Source organism: Camelus ferus, chromosome 12 (genome assembly GCF_009834535.1).
Source record: "Camelus ferus isolate YT-003-E chromosome 12, BCGSAC_Cfer_1.0, whole genome shotgun sequence".
NCBI classification, from domain to species: Eukaryota; Metazoa; Chordata; class Mammalia; order Artiodactyla; family Camelidae; genus Camelus; species Camelus ferus.
The window spans coordinates 30,636,553-30,657,369 of record NC_045707.1 but is presented as its reverse complement, the minus strand read 5'-3'; the positions used below and the strand labels follow the sequence as shown (position 1 = coordinate 30,657,369).

Here is a 20,817-nt window from a genome sequence, read left to right as displayed (position 1 = left end):
CAACTCACAGAAGAATACAAGAAGTGAGCTTCTATTTACAAAAAGTTCCAAAACAGTGCAAAACATGTTCAAAGATAGTAAAATTTAAAGAAAAGCAAGGGAATGATTATGATGAAAGCAAGAGAGTTTTAACTCAGTGAAATGATAATACCTCATTGTTAATGTAACTTGTATTTTCTTGATTACTTATGAAGCCGATTATCTTTTCATTCAGATTTTCTCTTTCGTGAGGTACTTTTCCAAGTATTTTTTTCAGTTTTTATTTGGGTTGTTTGACTTTTTCTTATTGTGTCTTTATATATTTAGGAATTCTTTGTCAGTTATATGTTTACTCTCTGGCTTTTCTTTTTACTTTCTTAGCAATATCTTTGAAGGAAAATTCTTAATTTTAATGTCATTGAATATATTAAAGTTTCTTTGTTTTATTATTTACTCTTTTGTACTCTATTTGGATCATTCTTTTGAATATTTTTAAGAGAGGAAAAGACTCATGGCCCTCTCTCAAAGTGTTGATCTCTTTGGAAGTCATGTCACTTCCCTATTCTTTTGAAAATTGCATACCTTCCTTTTGTTGCTGGTAGATATAATGGTAGATGTAACCGCTGTCCAGGTTCTTGTCCCATCCCAGAAAGAATTCAGACACAAAACATGGAGGTTAAGAAAGTAAAGTGAGGTTTTTTAAGGGATGAATAGTACACTATCAAGGAAAGAGCGGGCAGGCTCAGGTGAGCAGCTGCCCTGAGTTTCTTTGGCAAGTTGGTTACATAGGGTGTAAAAATGAATGGGCAGATTATACATTAGGGAGGGAAGGGTCTGGGGTCATATTCCCTGATTATCATCCCAACTCCACCTTCCCAAAGGGATGAGGGATTTTGTCTTTATTTAGTCTGTATCATGGCATCCATGCGTGATGGGTACTTCTAATCTGCAAGGATAATCTTATTGAAATGAGGGCATAAGAGCAAAAGGTTACATTCGGACACTGGAGATTCCTGCCTTTTCCCACCTTTATTTGTTGGCCTCCAGGCCACTCATCACCCCAGAAGTTGTGACCACTTATTAGCCTAGGGGTTCCTGCTTTTCTTTCTCTGCCCAGGGACCCCTGGTGCTTACATAATGTACGGTTTCCTGCATTTGGCCTGTACCCCACCTTTCTGCCCAATTCCTGCCATTTGGCCTGTGCCCCCTTGGCTGCTCATTTTTAGCTATTTGTCTGCTCTAACACTTTGCCTCCTCAAACTTCTCTTCCCAACCCTATTTATCCCTTTGTACTCATTAGATGACTTTGGCTCATATTTTGGAGGAATAGAAGCTGTCAGATGAGAATTATCTCAGATTTCTACCACCAGTTCTATAAACTATCTGAATCTTCACCCATCTTCTCTTTCTCTCCTGCAACTAAGGAAGTAGTTTCCCCCTGTCAAAGGAAGGTCTGTCTGTCTGTGATCTGGATTCCATTTACTTCTGCAAGTTATAATGATTGATTTTAATTTATATGTAAAAATATAAAGAATGTGTCACAAGAATATAAAAATACCAAGTCAGTTATTTGACAGCATTATTGCTTTTTATTATTTATGATGCTGCTTGGAACCATATGGTTGCTGCAATAACTTTCTATTTGTAATTACTTTAGGAATATTTTGAAAAGAAAAGGTTAAAATCAAAAATGAAATTACTGGGAGTTTTATCCCCTGTCAAAAATTCTGCTGTCAGTTTAGACCTCCTTAACCTATACATGGTAAATCAAATATCCTGCCAGAAGAAAACATCTGGTAAGTAAGTTCTTCTAATACCATTTTGTTTTGATTCTGGTATGACTGTAAGATTTCATTTTTTAATAAGTGTAATTTTAGAACTCAGTGTGGAAAGTGAACTAATTTTAAAACTTGGTTGCCCTCTTAGTAAGAAGCTTTGTTAATCTTTCTTAACATCTTTTGTTGCTTAATACATTTATTTTTAGGTTGTGTGTTATATAAAGTTAATTTTACAAGATATGGTTAGACTTATTATAATGCAGCTGTTTCAGTTAATACATTATTCTGTCTTGGCAGAAAGTAACCAAAGTTTAGCTAAAGAGCTGGAAATAAATACCTTTACTCTCTTAGACTATTTAGAGACTTTGTTTGAAAGGAAGAGCTGAAAAGATTTTTGCCTCAGTGATTAGTCTGTGTTACACCTTGAATTATTTCTTAGGCACTCCTGAGTTGTTAACTATGGTAGTCTACTGCTTCAAAATAAAGTTCATTTTAGCCTGCATTTTGATTCTTTAAGTAAATAAAAAATTTTATCAGAGTATATTTTTTTCTCTCTCAAGGGAACTTGTGTCTGATATTTAACTTTTAAACAAATGCTAAAGTGAAAGCTTAAAAAAATGATGGTTCATAAATGATGGATAGAAATTGATTATAGTGTTAGTATCCCCTCTTTTCCTTTCTCTTCCATTTTTGTTTCTCCCTCCACAGATGGCAATTTACACAAGTAAATTTAGTTACTAATTACTTTAGTGAAAAATACATTACTCATGGACTTTAGGAATAAAAGTTTTGTTATACATCTGTTTGATGTATTTACCTTTTATTTTCTTCACTTAAATAATAGTGTTATCAACTATAGTCATCACATTTTACATTAGATCCTTAGACTTTAATTATATCTTACAGCTGAAAGTTTGTGCCCTTTTACCAACCTCTCCCTTTTCCCCCTACTCTCCAGACCCTGGTGACCACTTTTCTACTCTGTGTTTCTATGAGTTTGACTTTTATTTTTTTTTAAGATTTCACATGTAAATGATACCATACAGTATTTGTCTTTCTCTGTCTGGCTTATTTCACTTAGCATACTGTCTTCGAGGTCCATCCATGTTGTCACAAATGGCAGGATTTCCTTCTTTCTCATGGATGAAGGATATTTCATTTTATCTATCTGTCTGTCTGTCTATCTATCTATCTACACCACATCTTTATCTATTCATCTATTGACACACTTAGGTTGCTTCTATATCTTGGCTACTGTGAATAATATTGCTGTGGGCATGGGAGTACAGATAGCTCTTCCACGTCATTTCATTTGGATACATACATAGAAGTGGGATTGCTGAATCATGTTGCAGTTTTGCCCTCAATTATTTGAGGAACCTCCATACTGTTCTCCATAGTTGCTACAGCAATTTACATTCCCATCACAGTGCCCAAGGGTTCCCTTTTCTCCACAGTCTTGTCAACACTTATCTCATGTCTTTTTGATAATAGTCATTCTGACAGGTGTGAGAAAAGTATTGTGGTTTTGATTTCCGTTTCTCTGGTGATTAGTGGTGTTGAGCACTTTTTTGTGTATCTACTGGCCATTTGTGTGTCTTCTTTGTAAAAATGTCTATTCAGGTCCTCCTCCCTTTTTAAGTTTGATTGTCTGTTTTTTGCTAATGAGTTATATGAGTTCTCTACATATGATTTGCAAATATTTTCTCCCATTCCATAGGTTGCCTTTGTATTTCATTAATGTTTTCTTTTGCTGTGCAGAAGCTTTTTAGTTTAATGTAGCTCCATTTGTTTACTTTTGCTTTTGTTGCCTTTGCTTTTTGTGTCAAACCCAAAAATCATTGTCAAGATGTATGTCAAGGAGCTTACCCTTTATGTTTTCTTCTAGGAGTTTTATGGCTTCGGGTTTTATAATTGTCTTTAATCCATTTTGAGTTGATTTTTGTGTATGGTGTAAGATAGGACTCCACTTTCATTTTTTTGCATGTGCTGTCCAGTGATGAAATTACCTTTATGTATTTTCTTTCTCCCTCACTTTCTTTTCACTCATATATTCAACATATATTTATTAAATACTTACCATAAGTATTTAGTTGGATGCTGGAAATAGAACGGAAAGTGACAGGGTCAAGACATGCTTCCCCAAAGTATAGCACCTTGGCATTTTGAATATTTTAAGCAAACAAAATTGAGAAGCAGCATGTGCAGGAAGGAGTCTCATGTGAGAGGTGCCCTATTCCTGGAGGAAAGGAGCATCTTTATCTTTCAAGTCAGAGGGACACTGAGAGGGATCTAAATGGACAGGTCTGCTGTTGCCCTCAGTGTACTACACTTTGCTCATCCTTTTTTTTTTGTATGACTTTCTACACTTCATCAAACTTAGTATAAAATTGCTTAGGTTTAACCACTACTTTGGGTCTTTATTTCTTTATAAAGTTTTCCACGTAAAACTTATGTTGAATAAATTTGTATACTCTTCTCTTGTTAGTCTGTCTTTTGTTCCAGGAGTCCCAGCTGAGAGTTTAGAAAGGTAGAGAATAGAGACATTTTTACTCTCCTACAAAAGGAAGACTTTATTAGTCAGGACTCACGGCTGCTAATGACAGGCATTTTAAAATACATACTTAATGTTATAAACTGAATTTTTGTGTCCTCCCACCCCAAATTTATATGTTGAAATTGTCACCCTTAATGTGACGGTATCAGGAGCTAGGGCCTTTAGGAGGTGAGTAGGTCATTAGTGTGGAAGCCCTCGTGAATGGAATGGTACCCTTTTAAAAAAGACCCCAGAGAGCTCTCTGACTCCTACCACCTGAGGACACAGGGAGAAGACACCTCTCTGTGTAACAGGAAGGATGTCCTTACCAGGCACCAAATCTGCCAGCACTTGATCTTGGACTGTCCAGACTCTAGACTGAGGAATAAATTTCTGTTGTTTATTATCAACCCAGTCTATGGTATTCTGTTACAGCAGCCTTGAGTGGACCAAGGCATTTAACTAAAGGGAAGGGCAGTGGCGCAGCTGGGCCTCAGAAACAGCTTGAGTCAGGGACTTGACTACAACCAAGATTCTTTCTCACTTCAGACACTAGCTTCATTCTCTCAGACTTTCTTCATTGTTAAGGCCTAAAATGTTAACCTTAAAAAACTAATATTGCTCATCTCACCTAGTTTGACCAGCAGAGAAGTATTGAGAGTTGTTTCTCTGGTTCTGAATTTTTAAATTTGAAGGATGTTGCCTTGGCCTACTGTTGCCAGGTCTCAGCAGTGGAACAATTACTTATAACCAGAGGGATGAGATACAGTTATTGATTCATCTTGAGTCAGATGGCTCCCCCTACACCAATTATTTTTTCCAGAAAGGCAAAATTTTAATAAGAATATAGAAGGTCTCCACTAGAACTATATGCAGTTGGTGCATATATAAAAAGTATTTCTCAAAAAAGTACTGAACGAAATAGTGACTTATCCTATAAAGGGAGACAAGGATGCTGCTTCTATAAAGTTAAAAAATTTAGTGAGGGAAAGAGAGTTGGTCAAGCACAATAAACTATGGTAAGTGCTAGAATAAAGAACTTACATAAGTGCTGTGGGCATGTATAACTCAGCATCTGATGTAGTCTGGGGGCCAGGGAAGTCTTGGAGGAAGAAGAAAGTAGAACTGAATTAGTAGAGCCCCTTTCAGGAGGAGTATGTAAGATGACGAAGGAAAAGAGATGAGTCGAATTATCTGTGGTAGCTGTATCATAATAACCTCTTCTAACATATGTAGAATATAGGTCTTCTTAGTAACTTTCTAAAATGTATATTTATCTAATGAACATAGCATATGAAACAATGCTTTTAAAAGACCTTATTATTCATTCTTATATTTTTTTATAAATTGTATTTGTAATTTTTGTCATTACAGAAACTGCGAGAAAACCAGTGCATGTAAATATGAATAGAGACATAAAGATGCCCCTAAGAAAACATGATTTGGAACTTCCAATGTCGCCTCACTGTGTACCATCTAACCTCTGCATTGATGATATAGAAAACAAGTAGGTTTTAGCTGAGTTGTGTATATTATTAAGTGTTTAAATAGGTCATTATTGACCCTTATTTATTGGAAAATATACAAAGGACTTAGCCTTCTAGCTACAGTTTTTGTTTGTTTGAATGTTACAGTGTTACTAAACTCTTAAGACCTTTATCAAATGACTAAATGTCCATACTGTTTTTTGTACGTAGTTTGACTTTCCTTATCATAAAAATGTCTCTTTTTTTTTTAAACATTTTTATTGATTTATAATCATTTTACAATGTTGTCAAATTCCAGTGTAGAGCACAATTTTTCAATTATACATGAACATATATATATTCATTGTCACATTCCTTTCTCGGTGAGCTACCATAAGATCTTGTATATATTTCCCTGTGCTATACAGTATAATCTTGTTTATCTGTTCTACAATTTTGAAATCCCAGTCTATCTCTTCCCACCCCCCAACCCCTTGGGTCTCTCTTCTAATAAGATAATTTTTAGAAAACTCAGTAATGTTATGACTCTGGAATGATTTAGTTAGAGTTCCATATAGTTTAGTATATTTGTGTAGAATAGTATAAATTTTAAATAGATATAAAAAGATGGCCTGTTTTATTGCCAGCTATATTTTTAACCTTAACATTTTACTTTTATTAGTAAATACTATCAAAGACTAGACAGAAAGGAAGAACTTGGCCCAGCTCAGGTGAGGTTTTTTTTAAATTTTATTGATTATTTTAACAATTGTGACATGCCACCAGGTGATATAAATTTTTCAAATATTGGGGAAAACTAGTTATCCTTTAAAATTATTTTGTAGTCTTTGAAATTACTCTTTTAAAAGTTTTTAATGTAAGGAACCTTTACCTTAAGAATATTTTAACTGATCACTTATGAGAAACATTCTGGAGTTCTGGTAATGTAGACTAGGCCTATGTGTGCATAACATTTGAATCTGCTTGTTACTGACAAGGTGCACAGGATAAATCATTTGAGGATTTCTACTTTGGGTTTATGTGATCATTGAGCAATTCATCTCTTCAAAAACAATGACTGGATTAATTTATTTTATATCAAATTGTGGTTTTCAATATTCACATTGATTCCAAGATTATTTTATTTCAAAGTATTGCAAATGATTTTTTTTTAGCAAAAATATTAAAAATTTTAATCAGTTAGGAAGTGCATTAATTGTGATTAAAGCTTGAAATGTTTAGGTCTAATGCCATGTTATTAATTGTCCTTTCTCTCCTCTGATTTGCCGAAGTTAACGTGGAAAGGTAACAACAGTGATACTAAAATCTCTGAGAGGTCTTTTCACCTGAATTGTGGGTTAATAAATGTCGAGTTTCCTGTCTTTAGGATGTGGCATGTAGGAGAATGGTGCTCGAGGGGGGAAGGGGCCAAGGGTAATAAAGGCAGATGGAAAGGAGTTCTTAAGTTAGTTGGTAACCTCCTGTCTTAATAAGTCCTGCCAATTATTGATTGGCTTGCCTTTCCTTGGGACATTTTTGGCAATCCATGACCTTTTTCACTGCTATTTTGGCTTTTCTATTCTGTAGTTTATACATTTTGGCAAATCAAATGATTGCATCTTATTTCCTATAGTCATCACAAGTCATGGACTCAAATAGAATGTCTGAACCTCAGTTCAACAGAACAGAAAACTGCAGTTTCACTCCACCATCTTTTTCAGCAGAATCATCTTCTAATAAAAATATCATAAAACAAAATTTCATTCCCAGAATAGCACCTAGTTCTCAGAAAGTTGCATATAAAAGAAAGCAGAATGAACAGGTACCTCTGAATCCTGAAGCATTTTGATACCATTATATTTCTATGATGTGATCTTCTTCTCTTTTTATAGATTTAAAAAATATTAGCTGTGAATTGCTATAGATATAACCAAAGTAGGAGATAAGTTGAGTGTAATATTTCTTCTTAAGTCAAAAACTTAATTCTATGTGCTGTAGAAGATTATGAATCCAAAAACTGGACTGTTCTTTAAAAATCTTTAAAAAATCATCTTTTTTATAAAATTGATAGTGAAATTGAAAATAGTTCAGTGTATTAAGTAGTGATCGATGATTATAATCACAGTGAATGACTAATTTGTGATGTCACAGTAGCCCAATAGGAATGACATGGAAAGGATCCTGTGAATAGGCATACATTAATCTTAATGATCATTGTATGCTCTAAAGTTACAAATGTAAAAAACATCTAAATTTTAAAATTCTGAAATATATCTTCCATGGAACATAGCAAATAGTGATCTTTTATGAAATTTATATAGAGTTTAAAAAATAAAATTATTAAAGTCATACTAATGTATAATAGTGAGGAAGATGGTTATATAAACACTGTGTCTTAGTAACAAATATTTAGTTTTGAATTTCTCTCATTTTAAACATGCAGCAGTCTTACATGTTTATGTATTTATTATTTATAAATTAAGTTATAATTATAAATTTATATAGTTATAAATTATGGTATATTATAGTTATATGTAATATATAGCATGATTCAATTTTATTAAAGTGTATTTTCTGTTTTTCAGAAAAGAGAAAATGAAGTATTATATTCCAATGATATGTGCTAGCTTTATTAATTTTAGGACTTAATTTTTGAAGGATGCAATGAAAAACATTAAATTACCCATTCAGTTTGTATTTTACAAAGACTAAAACTTGCATCCTAGATCAGCTTATAACTCATCTTTGTTCTGTTAAATAGTTCATAGGATAGAGAATGAAACTCTCTGTAATCTCTGCTTAAATAATCCCCTACTTATAGACTGCAGGTTAGTTATAATCTCCAGAGGGATAAATAATGTTATAGTTCACATAGCAGGAGAGAGCAAAGAGAGGCTAAAGTCCCAGTCCAAGTTATGTTATCACATGTGGAGTATCAGGGAAGTATTTAGTAGTTTATTTGGAGGGATTTCAAGAAAGTGAGAAGAATTAAAATGAAATTATAAGATACAAACAAAATGAGTTGAAAAAAACAAGTTAGAAGAAAAAGTGGCCTGGGGTTCACTGGTCCCTAGAGAAGTTGTATGTGAGCCAATCTATAAGAATCCCTTCTCTTTTGACTTTGTTTCTCACTTCAGGGGATGACTTTGTCTCTGCATATCTGCCGCCCTTTCTCTGAGGTTGAGATGTGACATGTATTATCTGACCTTTTCAGCTCTTTCTCACTTTAGACCTTTTTTTTTTAACTTTCAGCATCTCTTTTTGTCTCCCCTTCTTTTTTTTTTCTTATGTTTCTGTCATTGATCATCTTTGGAATTCTCTTTTCTGTTTCATGGCTTATAAATAATATATATTATAGATATAAATTATTATTGCTGAATAGATTATTATTGAGCCAATATAATATATTTCTATGGTACTTTGCACATTAACAAATGCATTATCTCATCTGCATTTCACAATAGTCTTCTAACATTTTCCTTATTTTGCTCTCAATGATACTGATATTCAGAAAGATTAAAGTAGCAGTCTAGAATTATTCAGTAAGTGGAAAATCTGAGATAAGTACAGTTGTTTTCTTGGGAGAGATTATGTATTTTCTGTCAGAGAAATTTAACTTTTATTTACCTAAGATTTTGGTGACCTGGGTGCTTTTTAAATCTTTTTTTTTTTTTTTTAACATTGGAGAAAATGGTTAGCTGACCATAGTATCAAGCCTGTTACTTTAATAATCATTCAAATACTAATATTGCTTTCATTGTTAGAACAGTATTTATTTTGTTTTCAATAAGGACACAATTACTTATTACACTAAAAAATACATTTTTTGAATATAGATGGTCACTTAAATGTTATTTAATGGTAAATAATTTAAATTGTATTTATGTACATTTACATTTTGGCATGTTCTTCCTTTCTTTTCTTCAGCTGAGTAATGTTAATTATTCTAATTCCTTGGTTTCTAAACTAAATGAAAGTCAAGATGCTCTCAGCTCATCATATGAAACTGCACAATTTGGAACATTATTTGAAAGATTAAATAGGTAAGTAAGAATGTTGACAGTAATAAAGAACCTGTAGCATTCTTTCTTTGAATTATTAATTTGATTTTAATGGACACAATTATCTTAGTTAGAAATGTAAACAGACCTAATTATTACTTCTAGGAAAAAAAACCACTAGAAATAAAATTTAGTATATAAGAATTTTTAAGTAATTATTTTCTAATGTACACATTTACCTTCTGTTTATTTAAAAAATATTTTGGGCCAAGGTGTTTTGCATCTGTTTTATAATCTCCATGAGTTACTAGTTTCTCTTACTGTGTCATAAACATATTAATTTCTTACTCATATTTATTATAGTTGATCAGTGCCCTATTTTTATTTTCTAGATGTCTGTGTATGAATCCTAGCTCTTTGTTTTAAAAATCCTTTAAACTTGTCAAACCAGTTTGAATTACTCTTGATAACTGTGGTGAGAAACCTTGACTCTGTAATCCTATTCCAGTCTTCCTCATGGCACCAGTTGCTTAAGCCAAAATAGAAGTTATGCTTGATTCTTTCCTTTTCTCTAATTCCCAATATCCATTTCACCAACAAAGTATTGTCATTTCTATATCTAATAAACTTAAAAATTTTCGACTCATGTTTTCATCTCTACGGGTTCCATCCCACTGTAAGCAACCACTGCCTCTTACCTGGAGAATTGTAACAGCCACAAAACAGTTCTTGTTTCCTCTTTGCCCTGAGATCTTTTTTTTTTTTTTTACAACTTTATTAATGTATAATCAACATACACTGAACTGAACTTATCTAAAATGTGCATTTTGATACATTTTGACATATATGAACAAAAATGAACATATTTGTCATCTCCAGCAATTTTTGGGCACCTTAGTAATCCCTTCTGGTCATTTCACATCCCTTACCCCCATTACAAAGCAACTGCTGATCTGCTTTCTGTCATTAGCGATTAGTCTGTAAGTTGCATAATATATAGTAAGTTTCTCCCTTTTTTGGTCTAGCTTTTTTTCACTCAGCATAATTATTTTGAGATTCATCTATGTTGTTTATTGTGTGTTTAAGTCTGTTCCTTTTTATTACTAAGTAGTATTGCATTGTATGGACGTAGCATAACTTATTCATCTGTTGATGGACATTTGGTTTTTCCTCCCAGTTTTGGCTATTTCGGGTAAAGCTGCTATGAACATTGCTGCTATGAGATTTTTGTTTGGACATATGCTATCATTTCTTCTGTGTAAATATCTACAAGTGGAATGGATGGGTCATATGGTACTGTGTGTTTAACTTTTTAAGAAGGTGGCAAACTGTTTTCCAGAGTGCTTTGTATTATTTTACATTCTCATCAGCAATGTAAATCTCTCTCTTCTTTTTGTTCTCTTCTCTTATGGTTTGATGACTAGAGAAGTTCCTTTAACATTTGTTGTAAAGCTGGTTTGGTGGTTCTGAATTCTTTTAGCTTTTGTTTATCTGTGAAGCTTTTGATTTCTCCATCAAATCTGAATGAGAGCCTTGCTGAATAGAGTATTCTTGGTTGTAAGCATTTCCCTTTCATCAGTTTAAATATATCATGCCACTCCTTTCTGGCCTGTAGAGTTTCTCTTGAAAAATCAGCTGATAATCTTATGGGAGTTCCTTTGTATGTGATTTGTTGCTTCTGTCTTGCTGATTTTAATATTTTCTCCTTATCCTTAATTTTTGTCAATTTGATTACTACATGCCTCAGTGTGTTCCTCTTTGGGTTAATCCTGTTTGGAACTCTCTGTACTTCCTGGACTTGGGTGACTATTTCCTTTCCCAAGTTAGGGAATTTTTTGGCTGTTATCTCTTTGAATATTTTCTCAGGTCCTTTCTCTCTTCTCTTTCTCGGACCCCTATAATATGAATATTAGTGCGCTTCATGTTGTCCCAGAGTTCTCTTAAACTATCCTTATTTTTTTTTTTCATTCTTTTTTCTGTTCTACAGTAGTGATTTCCATTAATCTGACTTTTAGCTCACTGATCTGTTCTTCTGCCTCATTTAGTCTATTCTTGGTTCCTTCTAACCTGTTATTCTTTTCAGTAATTATATTCTTCAACTCTGTTTGGGCATTCGTTATATTTGCTAATTCTTTGTTAAAAATTTTCCTCTGTGTATTTGTACTCCTCTGAACATCTTCATCATCATTACTCTAAACTCTTTCTTGAATAGATTGCCCCAATTTTACTTTTGTATTTAGAATCTTTAAATGTTTCTTACTGCTCTTTTTAGAAATAAAACTCTGCATGATTTTGACCTCTTTGTACCTTTCAAGTCTTAGGTCGTAAGTTTTCTTTTACTGATTCTAGTATAGTTTTATTCCTCCTTTTTTTATTTCTCAAACATGCTGCAAGTCTTGCATTTGTGCTTATTATTCCATTCTCCTGGTGTATGCTTGCTCCTTTCTTCACACGTCTAACCATTCTGTATCTTTAGTTTATTTATCACTTCCTTATTAGGAACTTTCCTGACCATACTATCTGAAATAGGATCTCCAACATGTTATTCCATCATGTGATCTTCTAGCATCTATAACCATCTTTTTTATTTGTTTACTTCTTTTATCCATTGTACTTATTAATGGTTAGTTATCTTATCTATTTGTTATCTTTCTTTCTTCAGTAGAATATAAGCTGTATGTCTCCTTATGATACAGTAGGCTTATATTAAATACCATAATTTTAATGAATTTTGTATTTACCTATAAGAAAAAATAGATTGTTAAAGAAGTTGGATTGATTTGTCTTAAGATTTAAAAATTTTAAGCATCATTTCTCTCTTCCGTTTTTACAAGCAGCAATCCTTCTAAACATTTAGTCCCCAACTCAAATGTCAGATACCTCATTTTTCTTAAGCAAAACAATTTCTTCTATTTTCTGTAGTAACACTTGGCTGTAGGATAGTGCTTATCAATTTCTAATTTTTCTTGCCTCTTCTAAACTATTTCTTGTGAGCAATGAATGTGCACTATGCACGTCTTTATTACCTAGATCTTTCAGTTAGTGATTCTCCTAAATCTGAATGCTTAAAATATGTTTTAAAAATAATGACTTAACATTTGTAAGTATGCTTTCTAACTTATGGTGTGCTCTTACATTTATTTTCTTATTTAGAGTAATAGAAATTTCTCTAATGTTAATGGTATATATTATTGCATACTATATAGGTTATGTCTTTTGATATAACAGAATAGCATTATTCTGCCCCCAGACACCAATAAGACCCATATTGATAAGTAGTGAAGAATCATGATCTGTGAGATTCATGGACAAAACATCTCTTTCTCTTTAATATCAAACTGAAATGTTTTGTCTCTCTGTCCCCAACACATGGCACAGTGCCTAGAACAGAGTAGTAGGTATTCCTTCTAATTAAATATTTAATAAATATCTTAAAAATAAAATTGGAAATCAGAGTCTTCTGTGTTTCTTTTCTAAATTTCTTTGGTACCTCCAATTTCTGACCAAAAAAAAAAAAAAAAAAAAACTTAATTCCAAGTAAATTTATAGCTAGTCAGTGGCAGCAAAATTCAGAATATCTTGATTTCTAATTATTTTCTATGATAACTTTTATTCTTTTATACAAGTCGGACATAACTTAGAATTATAATTTCTCCACTAGAAGGGAACTTGCAAGCTAACTAGTTTAACCTTTTCATCTAATTCACTTTATCTCTTGGATTTATTATTTATGTATGAATTTGTATCTATATTGCTCTTCCTTGGGCACTTCAGTTGTTTTGTTAGGTTGAGTTCCTTGATAGGTTAGGGAATATCTATTATAATGTTCTCATAACTATTTTATTTGATGCTTTAACATTGGGGATAATATTTCTCTCTGCAGTCCTCAAAATATCTTTCTCAGGCTAAACGGAGCAACATTTCTGTACAGTGGTTATCCAGGTTATTCTCTAGATATTATTACAGGAGACATACTATATATTAGTCATATTTTGTTTTGTTTGTATAACATAAGTTGAACCACATACTAGTTTTCCATGTTGAAATACTAAACTAAGTGCAGATTATTTTTATATTCACTAAGGCATTGGAAGAGTATATTTGACAAATTTCCACCCAAAGCAATATTTATTTAAATTAAAAAAATGAAAACATAGTCTAGGTAAATGTTAGTAGTACTCAACATGTTCTCTAAAAATTTAACTGTAGGTGTTTCTACACGAGAATGTTCTATGTTTTTCTTGCTAAATATGTTTTTATTTACCCCAAAGTCCAGGAAATAGAGATGTCCTTACTGGGAGACCTACTATAGTTATAGGTAAAGATTGTGGAAGCATGGATGAGAGAAGACAGTCAGACTTCATTACTGAAAAAAAATCATTGCAGCATATTTGGGGAGAAAACCGAGAAGAGGCTTCAGATGAAGATGTAAACCAGCCACTCTCCAGCCTTCAATCAGAGAATTCTGCCTCTTTTATTAGTGAAAATATAATTAATTTGTTAGACATCGATCAGCAGAAGATAAAGAAAACCTTTGATGGGTGTGGTTATGACAACATGGGAGATATTTGTGCAGTCATTAGTTCTGATAAAAACCATTTCACAGATCGATACATTAGAAGTATTTTTACAGATCCAGATTTGACTTTTAGTAATTCTACTTTTAATAAAGAACGTTATCCAGAAAAGTGTCAACCAAACAAGAACTGTCAGAAAGAGTACAACAATAATGAAAGACATAATTTTAGTACGTCTTTTGAGAAGGATTATTACCCATCCAGCTCTGATAAAAAAGGTTGGTGTTATGTATAGAAAATGTAATCATCTATTGGGTTTTTTGTTTTCACTTTGTGTGTGTGTGTGTGTGTGTGTGTGTGTGTGTGTGTGTGTGTGTGTTTGGAGGAATATGAACTTAAAAATAAAATGACATTCTATTATATGACATTGTGGACCAGTGATATCCCTCTCTATGTGTCATGCTAATAAGCTTCAAATTAAAAAACAAATAGTCTACTAAAGTTTTAATGTAATGCATACTTTTATTTTTAAAGGAAAATTTGAAAGTGATTACCAAGAGAAGACACCACAGAAAAAGATACAGAAATATTCAGCAAACCATATGTAAGTTTTTAGGTAAATCTGGGGAATGCAAATCAGGGTCTAGGATATAATGTATCTTGAAGGTTTGAACTAATGCAAAGTGAGGTAGGCATATTGCTGTCTGAGGCTCAGCTGACTGGTCTGATAAAGGCTTATCAGTTGTCAGAACCTTGGTAATATGGTGCTAGTTGAGAGTTTGGTCATATTTATCAGTGCAGAAATATATTTTTATTTGACTTAGTGTTAATTAGATTTGGGAAAACTGATTTATGTGTTCAGGAAACTTATTTCCCTACTAGAATGCCAATTTATTAATTTACCGTAAGAAATAGAAGGGTCACATGTATAGGAATGCTTACTGGCATGATAAGCCTATTTTCTATCTTTCGGCAGCTCTCCATGGGAAGGTTGCTTGGTTAGTATAGAATCAGAACAAGGGAGTAACAGAATTCAAATGTTAATGGCATAAACAATTTATGGAAGTGAAATTATAGGTAATTAAAGAAAACTTGCAGCTTCAAATTATGCCTAACTTTCCTGGTAATTGTGATCTGGTCAAATCTTGGTAACTGAAAATACTGAACTAGCATAGATTTTTATTTTGGAAGAACTTTCTTATGGAAATATTTAAAATATCTATTATTAAAAAGAATAATTAGGTGCCATTTTTATGAGATTGGCACAATGAATTAAAAAATTGTTTCACAAGTTATTTAATGAAATCAACAAATTAAATTTACTTTATTGTCTAGCCTCCAAATATTCAGAGACTTATGAGTGAAGAACAGAATGTTAAACCTTGAATTTTAAAATGTGATTCATGAAAGTGGTTTAGAACATTCTCATCACATCAATAACATGTAAAATACCAAGATTGACCTACCTATAATGAAAAGGCTCCATAAAATGGAGATTATGAATATCTTTTATGAAACTTCCCTCATAATTCTGATCTGCAGCCAACTTTGAGAAGTATAATTTAGAATAATAATTTTTAGAGGGAATAAAGCAAATTCTAATACTGTCTTGTTTATGTCCCTTAGGGGTTATATCTCTTTGGAAGAATTGCATTCTAAGCAATCACAGGACTTTGGACGTGGTGAGGTAAAGTGTATCTTATGTTGTGTTTCCAAATAACTCATTTGTATTATCCTGTCATATTTTAGTATTTGCAATTTACTTTGATTTAAGGTTAGCTTTTTTGAAAATTTTCTTTTTAGGCTCTTGTTCTTTTATATATAAATTGCTCTGGGGATGTTATAGCTTAGATCTAGAAATAAAATAAACAATATTTCAGAAACTGTAATGTGCTTTATTTCAGACAGACCAATCTAGATAACATTCAAGTTCTTTCTGTAAGTCCTATAAAATTTCTTTCAAGATGAAATTGCTTTAGGTTTCAAAGTGCTACAGGTAAACATAGTAATATATTTAAGAATGCTGAAACGTCTATAATCATTGGTTATTTCAGTTGTAACCCTTGCTCGTAATAAGGATGTATGACTCATCCAAAAACCCCAGAATACATATTCTTTTCAAGTGCACATGGAACATTCTCTAGTATAGACCACGTACTAGGACACAAAACAAGCTTCAATGAAATTAAGAGGGTAGAAATTATTTCAAGAATCTTTTCTGACCACAACAGTATGAAACTAGAAATCAAATACAGAAAGAAAACCAGGAAAAGAACAAACATGGACTAAAAAGAGGATGCTACTCAAAACCCAGTGGGTCAGCATGGAAATCAGAAAATACTTTGAGACAAATGACAATGAAAACATAACCTTACAAAATCTATGGGATGCAGCAAAAGCAGTCCTAAGAGGGAAGTTCATAGTGATACAAGCCTTCCTTAAATAAGAAAAATCTCAGTAGATTAAAAACAAAGTTTCTACTTTATAGAACAGGGAACAATTTTCAGTATCTCGTAATAACCTTTAGTGAAAAGAGATTTATCTAACGAGAGATTCATAGCCACATTCTCTAATAAAAATTTACTTAATAGAAATCAACAACAACAGAAGATGCTTAACCTCCCTTTTTGGAAATTAAGAAGCACTGTCAGTTTTAAAAAGAAAAGAAAAAAATTGAGAAAAATTAAAATATTATGAATTACATAGAAATTGATGAAAGTCAAAACCAATGGTGTATTCTTCAGAAAATGTATACCTCTCAGAGCTTTTATTTTAATATTTTAAAAAACCTGAAAATAAATGAACTGATACCTATCTTAAGAAATTAGGACGAGAATAACAGAGTAAGTGGATTGCTTTAATATCTTTGTCTTTTTTCCACTGCATTTACTAGGGTTACCTGAAGCCTTTCTCTTTTTGACAGTAATCCATCCCTTGGCAGATACCTATTCTTTTGCTCACTCTTTCAAAACCAACTTTAATTTTGTTTCATTTTATTGTTCATCACAGGCAAATTTTTCTTTGTCGTTTTAAAATCACCTTTGTTGAATTAAAGTACTATGAAGGAAGAATGCAGTAAGATGAATTGGTGTGGTTAAAAGGGAGATATAAATGTGAATATCATTGTATATACTGAGAATTGTTAAACTTTTGTTTTTCTTCTAGATTTTGGTGGAAGAAAGAGGAATGTGTTCTTTAAAAGGCAGAGCAATGTCTGCTAAGAAAAACTGTCAGTATAACTGTAAGTGAATTTTATTTTTTTACAAAAATTAACATTTAAATGGAAATCAGTTAAATTATAAGATATTTTTTAGATTTTTGCAGCAAATATGTTTTATAGGTACCTTAGAATATGCTAGTAATGCAATTGGCTTTTTAAAATTAATTTTATCTTCTATAAAATGATACACATGAAGAGTATATATCATGTATATATACAGCTTAATGAATAATAAGAAAACAGATATTCTTGTTCTTAGTTTGTAGCTTAAGAAATAATACATAATCAGTACTTTTGATTGTCTTCTTAATTGCATTTCTTATCCTGCCCGCTAGAGGTAACTATTATCTTCAATTTTTTTTTTTTTTTTTGGTGATATCACACATAGGCTTTTCCAGTTGCTTGGTTTTGGGCTTTCTATAAACTGAGGCAAACTGTATATTTTTCTGAAACTTCCCTTTTTTCTTTTCACCCAGTAATATATTTTGAGGGTCATCCACCCTGATACTTGTAACACGGGTACATTTCATTATTTGTTTCCTGCTATGCAGCCTTCTGTTGTGTGAATGATGCATAAGCTATTTATGCATCTCCTGGCAATGATTATTTACACTGTTTTGTATATTTTGCTATGATAAACAATGCTACTTTGGCAATTCTTGACATTTCTCTTGGCACACATCCATAAAAACTTCCTCTAGGGTATCGTTTATGTGATATGCACTCTTCTAAGTCATGCAAAATTGTTTTCCAAAGTAGAAGTGCCAGTTTAAACTTCCACAAGCAATAAGTAGGAGTCTTAGTTGTTACATATTCTCACTTTCACTGGGTCAGCTTTTTATCATTGCTGGCAGTGTGATATCTCACTGTAATTTTAATTTATATTTCCTATTATTGATTAGGTTCATTGGCCATCCATGTTTCGTCTGTAACATGCCTTCAATGTCTATTGCCCATGTTCCTTTTAGGAAGTTTGTCTTTCCTTATGGAATGTGTCTTTTGTCTATCTATGTCCTATGTGTTTTTTATATATTCTAGATTTGAATTGCTTGTAGACTTGTGTGTAGTAAATACTTCATATTTGAGTGGTCTTTTTATTCTATACTGTCTTTTAATGGACAACACTTTCTGGCACTTTGCAGATATTTTGTGATAGAATGATTCTTCTATCTAGTCTGCTAGAAATCTTTGTAGACTTCTTCATTTAATTTAACTTTTGAACATGTAAAGAATTAATTTGATTTCTATCCCTGTCCTGTCTGCTCTACTTCCTTCTGCCTCACATGAGTAATTATTTTTGTTGGTTTGTTGTTTATCATTCCAGTGGTTTTTTTTCCCTGAAAATAAAGCCCTAAACATATAAATGCACCTGTATATGTATCTTCATTCCCTGCCTTTCTCACCCTTAATGTAATGTGTGGTATTTTATTTAATACCGGATATTTTACAGATGAATTAAATGGATTAATCTGTTTAACAGATTTTCTATGTATTTTCTCATATAAGTACTGGACATTTACTCATCCTTTATCTATGACCATTTAGTAATCCATTGTGTGGGGGAACTATAGTTTACTCAGTAAGTGCCCTGTGGTGGATATTTGGGTTATTTCTAGTACCTCACTCTAATAACAGTGCTGCAGTGCACAACTTTGTGCACATGTCTTAATTGTAGAGGTACATTTTCAGGTTAATTTCTAGAAGTGGGATTGCTGAGTCAGAGGAGAGATACATTGTGGGGGTTGTTGATAGTTATTGCCATAATTCGGTTTTGATAGATATTGCCAGATTTCCCGTTGTTTCATTTGGTGGTCCCACTAGAAGTGTGCTTTTTATTCCACAGCCTCACCAACAAACTGTGGTCCAATTTAGGAATTTTTGTGACTCTTATAAACATTGAAGTTTGGGTTTGCACTTCTTTTTCTGTGAGTGAAGTTGGACATCTTTTTAAAATGTTTAATGGCTATTATCAATCTTTTCTTTTATACCTTTGGATTTAATTAGAAAGACTCTACACTCCTTGGTTACAAATGAATTCACTTATATTTTCTTCTAGTATCAGTATTATTTTATATTTTTACATTTATATGTTTAATCTATTAGGAGTTTATCCTGATTTAAGGTGTGAGGTAACCATCGATAGAAGTTTTTAAAATGCATCTTTTCTGTAGGTCTTTTTTACATGCGAAATTTTTTTATATACCAGTTTTCCATATATACTTGAGTCTGTTTGGGGGCTTTCTTTACTGTTCCATTGAGCTCTCCTAGTCTTCATATGCTAATATCTCATTTTTTTTACTACGATTTTATAGCAGGTTTAATTTCTAAAACAATGACACCTCCCTTTGCACTTTTTAGAGTTTTTCTGGCTTTTTTTTCTTTTTTACATATAAACTTTAAAATCAACTTGTGTAACTCCAAGGAAATGTTTTATTTTTTATTAGGAAAATACTAAGTGTATATATTAACTAAGTGTGAATTGTCATCGTACTGATGTTGAGTAGTCCTTTCTAGGAATAAGGATGTCTTTTTATTAATTCAGTCTAATTTTATATCTTAAATAGCTGTTTAAAATGCCTTTCCACTTTCAAGTGTTCCTCAAGTAGCTTCTGCATGTCTCTTGTTAGATTTAGCTGTAGGTAAGTTTTGTCGTTTTTGTTCCTACTTTAGTGTGAATGCACACCCCATGTTTCTACATTAAGAGTTTGAATTTTGGACTTAGGCACATGTGTGTTGATTATTTGATTGATAGTTTTTTTAAGAGGTGATTTTGAAGCAATCAGTAATTTCAGGAAGAGTGATTCTTAGCATCTGTGAAAATGATTATTACTTTGATTATTACTTTCTCTTCATATGTCTTTTTTTATTGTGGTCAAAAACACATAATGTAAAATTCATCCTTCAAAATATTTCCAAGGGTACAGTATACCTTCCCTTCTTCCCAGCCTCTGGCAAACACTATTCTATTTCTATGAGTTTGAATAATTTAATATTTCTCTTACAAGAGGAATCATACAATATTTGTCTTTTTGTGACTGACTTATTTCACTCAGCATAATGTCCTCAAGTTTCATCCATATTGTAGCATATGACAGGATTTCCTTCTTTTATAATGCTGACTGATATTCCATTTTATCTATAAGCCCACATTTTCTACATCCATTCATTTGTCAGGAGACATTTAGGTTGCTTTCATTTCTTAACTATTGTAATTAATACTGCGGTGAACATGGGTGTACAAATATCTCTTCAAGATTCTGTTTTCACTTCTTTTGGATATAAACCTAGAAATGGGATTGCTACATCATGCGGAAGTTCTA

At 32.3% G+C, this 20,817-nt stretch overlaps 1 protein-coding gene across 2 annotated transcripts in view; it reads left to right on the top strand.

The window, feature by feature from the left end:
- Nucleotides 1–20,817, top strand: part of C12H12orf40 (chromosome 12 C12orf40 homolog) — a 44,335-nt gene that overhangs the window by 16,718 nt on the left and 6,800 nt on the right. Inside the window, exons 3-11 of one of the 2 annotated variants that reach the window (XM_032493307.1) lie at nt 1,637–1,775; nt 5,668–5,800; nt 6,442–6,490; nt 7,393–7,581; nt 9,687–9,802; nt 14,032–14,555; nt 14,812–14,881; nt 15,904–15,964; nt 17,443–17,518. In XM_032493307.1, coding sequence (XP_032349198.1) covers nt 1,637–1,775; nt 5,668–5,800; nt 6,442–6,490; nt 7,393–7,581; nt 9,687–9,802; nt 14,032–14,555; nt 14,812–14,881; nt 15,904–15,964; nt 17,443–17,518 — 1,357 coding nt within the window. The remainder of the gene's footprint in view (nt 1–1,636; nt 1,776–5,667; nt 5,801–6,441; nt 6,491–7,392; nt 7,582–9,686; nt 9,803–14,031; nt 14,556–14,811; nt 14,882–15,903; nt 15,965–17,442; nt 17,519–20,817) is intronic. The other variant, XM_032493306.1, reaches the window with a different exon arrangement.